Source organism: Erigeron canadensis, chromosome 6 (assembly GCF_010389155.1).
Source record: "Erigeron canadensis isolate Cc75 chromosome 6, C_canadensis_v1, whole genome shotgun sequence".
Classification (NCBI taxonomy): Eukaryota; Viridiplantae; Streptophyta; class Magnoliopsida; order Asterales; family Asteraceae; genus Erigeron; species Erigeron canadensis.
Genome location: NC_057766.1, coordinates 10,499,842 through 10,504,176, shown reverse-complemented (window position 1 = coordinate 10,504,176; position 4,335 = coordinate 10,499,842). Strand labels below are relative to the sequence as shown.

Genomic DNA, 4,335 nt, shown 5'->3' with positions numbered 1-4,335 from the left:
ATTAATTAATTAAAAATAAATTATATCTAATGTAACTATATTAAGATTTTAATAGCTATATTTAATTTATATATATATATATGTATAATAAAAGACAATTGAACTTTTATTTAATTAATAAAAAAAATAACTAAAATAATTATTTTTATAATGTTATTAAAATTGGTTTCTATCTACAAAGCCCGGTTTTCACACACGAATTGTACATTGCAGTATCTCGAGTTAAGTCGATAAAGAGCTTTAAGGTGTTAATATGTAACAAAGATGAGAAGACAAAAAATACTATAACAAATTTCTTCTATAAAGAAGTTTTTCAAATGATGAAGGAGGATATATGCTTCCAATATTCTTTTATTACATTAGTTTCTCTTTATTTTTTTCGAACATTCAGTCGGCATACGACATCGGGAAAACCTCACGTTATAATGGTGAAGCCATGTATGTACCCTACACAACGAGATATTGACCATGGGTCATTACAAGTATTCAGAGGGAAAAACCCTCATTCCTAAAGATCGAACACAAGACCTTGGGTAAAACCGGGAATGCCTCTGACCAGTTGAACTGAATACTTAATATATACTTATATCTTCAACTTTGAAGTTATAAGCTTTTATGAGTCATATGTATTAATATCTAATATTAATAATGTCGTAAGTGTCGTGTCCAGTGTTGGACACGGGTCTAAAATCTAGTATATACTATAAGACAACTGAACTAATAATTTATTAGCCAATCAAATCGTTCAATTTTATCAAATTGACTATCGATTATATCATCATGTAGATTAACTATAAGTTAAAAAATCATACGAGTAATAATATTATCCAAATATATTATTTTATTAATATTTATATTAATTTATAGAGAAAATTCATTAATTTACACTTTTTAGTTTTTTCATCAACAATTTACACTTTTAGCCTTCAAATACTTAATTTATATTTATTTTTAGCCATCGAAATGAAATAATTTTTTAAAATTTACAATCATATAATTAATTAAAAAAATTTCAACATATGAAATATTGTCTACAAAAAATTATTTCAAAACCTAATGACTTATAACCAATCAAATCGTTTAGTTTTATCAAATTGAATCATGCTTATATTATTATTTCATTTAATTATAAGCTAAAAATCATAATAGTCATTATTCAATATTATATTAGTATATTATTATTTGTAGAAAAAGTCTCATTACATTATACTTTTTTGTTTTTCATAAATAATTTATACTTTTTAGTCTTGATTACTTAATTTATATTTGTTTTATGTTTATATCTTAGTTATCTTTCATAATAATATCACATTATGAATACAACTGGTTCAAAAAATTATGTAATATAGAAATTATTATAGCATGTGCATTACGGAATGACTCCGGCATACAATTCCATTAATATGTCTCAGCTAATAACTATAGTGACAAACTTGTGATTATTGTACTACAACTTGCAAAGTATAACACTTTAAATCGTATATCTTCAATGTTATAGTATGAAGATCTAATATTGATAATATCGTAAACACCACAGTTCTAAAATATAGCATTGATATCTTTTATTATACTAAAACACAGTTGATCTAATAACTTATCGACCAATCAGAGCTCTCGTTTTTTTAATGTTGACTTTTGTTTTCAAATTTAACTTTAGTTTACACTTTTTTGTTTTACATCACAAATTTGCATTTTTACCCAATAATTTTAATATATAAATAAATAATAGCTAATATATATCCGATACAATAATAGCTAATATTTATCTAATAAAATAATAACTAATATATATCCAACAATATGTTCTATCATATATATATAATTAAATAATTAAAAATAAATTAAATTTATTGTAAATATATTAAGATTTTAGTAGTCATTGTAATATTTTAATTTAATTTTAATATATATTAAAAGACAGTTGAACTAATTACTTATTAACCAATCATATTGCTCGATTTAATAAAATTGACTCTCGTTGATGTCATCATTTAGTTTTTTACATAATTTTATTTTATTAATAGTAAACAAATAACTAAATTAATTATTTTTACAATGTTATTAAAATTAGTTTTTATCTACAAAGCCCGGTTTCACACACGAACAATTGTACATTGCAGTATCTCGAGTTAAGTCGAGAAGGGCTTTAAGGTGTTAATATGTGACAAAAAATGAGAAAACAAAAAACACTACAACAAATTTTGTTTATAAAGAAGTCATTCAAATGATGAAGGGTAGTATATGTTTACAATAATCTTTTATTACACTAATTTTCTTTTATTAGCTTAACATTCTTGGCATTTGAATTGAACACTTAGTATTTACTTATATCTTCAACTTTGAACTTATAAGCTTTTAAGAGTTATATGTATTAATATCTAATATTAATAATGTAGTAAGTCTCGTGTCTAGTGTTGTACACGGATCTAAAATCTAGGTTAAGAATAACGTAGAAAATAGATAACGGAGAAATTGCACTATTAATCTTATTAATACACGAGTTTATATAGTTATAATTAACCAACAAAATAACTCAATCAAACTTAGCTTAACGTGGATAAACGAGACCACGAGCTTTTAAAACAACTTGAACAAGAATATTATAAATACGCTAGTTAATGCCGTTATAAACAGTATAGATGGGCTGCGGATGTTACGGCTGCTATTAAAATCCGTCGCGATATTATCTATTCTTTCTCCTGGCCGGCACTCCAGCTCCGTTTTGCTATGCTGACACGATTCCGCAAAAATCCCCGGTGGATAGTAGCGACGGACGGATGTGAACATTATAACCGCACACTCAGTTGAAAGGTCATTCAAGTAAACCCAGTAAGGGCAGGCGAAGTCTCGAAAAGCTTTACAACATATTTCAGCAGGGTATTCTGGTGCTTTGCATTTGCTGGTTATGATTGTGTAATTCATGGACACAAAGTCCAGGGGGCAAACTGTACATATGTCAAAACAAATTAATTATTAAGTAATGTCACTAATTAAAAAAGTAGCTATACAAATTAACAATACTGTATTATATATAGATGAAACCACTTAATTGATCGAATTATTGGTGATGAATTTTGATTCTGCCAAATTCAAGGTGGCCGGCCGGGTATATATATATGAGTATGTTTATTATGATCCATAAGCCTAATATCGGGATCGAGTTATAGAATTCTTCATCCTAATATTAAATACTTAGTTATTTTTCATAAGTACGTAAATAGTAAGCATCAAATTAAAAATTACGTTTTTGGTTATTCTCCTGAAGAAGAGCGCGTCCAAATGAAGAAGAAGGTGAATCAGAGCTGCCGCTGAAAACACCATCTGCACATACACGAAACTTAGAGGTATATATATATATACCAAATTTAGTATATATCTATCAAAGAGAGATAACGTACGTAGTAAAAGAAAGAAATTAAGAAACCTGAAATGGAAAGTGGGGATGAAAAGCAACAAGTAGAAGAGTAGATAACGCAGCAGAATAATAGGAACAGAAATGAGATCGCTATCTTCTTCTTCCTGATATATAATAGCACAAGTTAGTTAAATAGAAGACATTAGTATTAATTCAAATAAGTATATGTAGAGACTAGAGAGAGATAGAGAGAAAGGGAAAGCCAGCAAATTAGTCACAAAAGATCAAGGGGAAAAAAATGTGAGTACATGGCTTGGCGATCGATCAAAATTAAAGAAAGCAGGTGTAAAATATATATATAATTAATTGCAGATCAATAGCAGGATTTGTTATTTCTTTTGAGAAAGATTTAGATGATCAGTTGGTATGTAGTTGCATGTATTTCAAAAGGATCGAGTAGCAGTCAGTGATACGAAAATATTCAAGAATATGATGACACGTCCAAAATAACTTTAAATGATGCTGTAAAAAGTGATCAAGTATATGAATTTTAATGACCAACAACGTTGACATCCACTAGTTACTAAAAATAAAAAAATCTGAAAAGCATTCATGTACTGTTTCATGACTTTATCAAGTATTCATAGTTTTCATGAAAAATGATATGACCTTGAGCCTAACTAATTATACAGTAATTTTTTTAACGTACAAACTCATCATAATTCTTGATAAAATGAAATGGTGAAATTGAGAGCAAAATTTAATAAATTACTACACTTGTCATGTTAGCAATAAAAATATTATTAAGTTATCATTATTTTTCCATACTATATAATCCAGTTAAAAATGATACCACATAATGTATTATAATGTATTATGAAGACTACCGAAGATTTAACGTATGTAGTATGAATAATAGCTGCATGTGTTGGACAATGGGATCAGGTTTGACATTATTTCCATAGTTAAGAAGATTTGAG

General features: G+C 27.1%; 1 protein-coding gene across 1 annotated transcript; it reads right to left on the bottom strand.

The window, feature by feature from the left end:
- Positions 1–2,438: 2,438 nt before the first annotated feature.
- On the bottom strand, positions 2,439–3,809 carry LOC122606170 (GPI-anchored protein LLG1-like). Its single transcript, XM_043779133.1, has 4 exons — positions 3,664–3,809; positions 3,425–3,519; positions 3,244–3,321; positions 2,439–2,945 (listed from the first exon to the last, which is right to left on the bottom strand). Coding segments are annotated over exons 1-4 (543 nt in total). The 5' UTR covers positions 3,666–3,809; the 3' UTR covers positions 2,439–2,577.
- Positions 3,810–4,335: the final 526 nt, after the last annotated feature.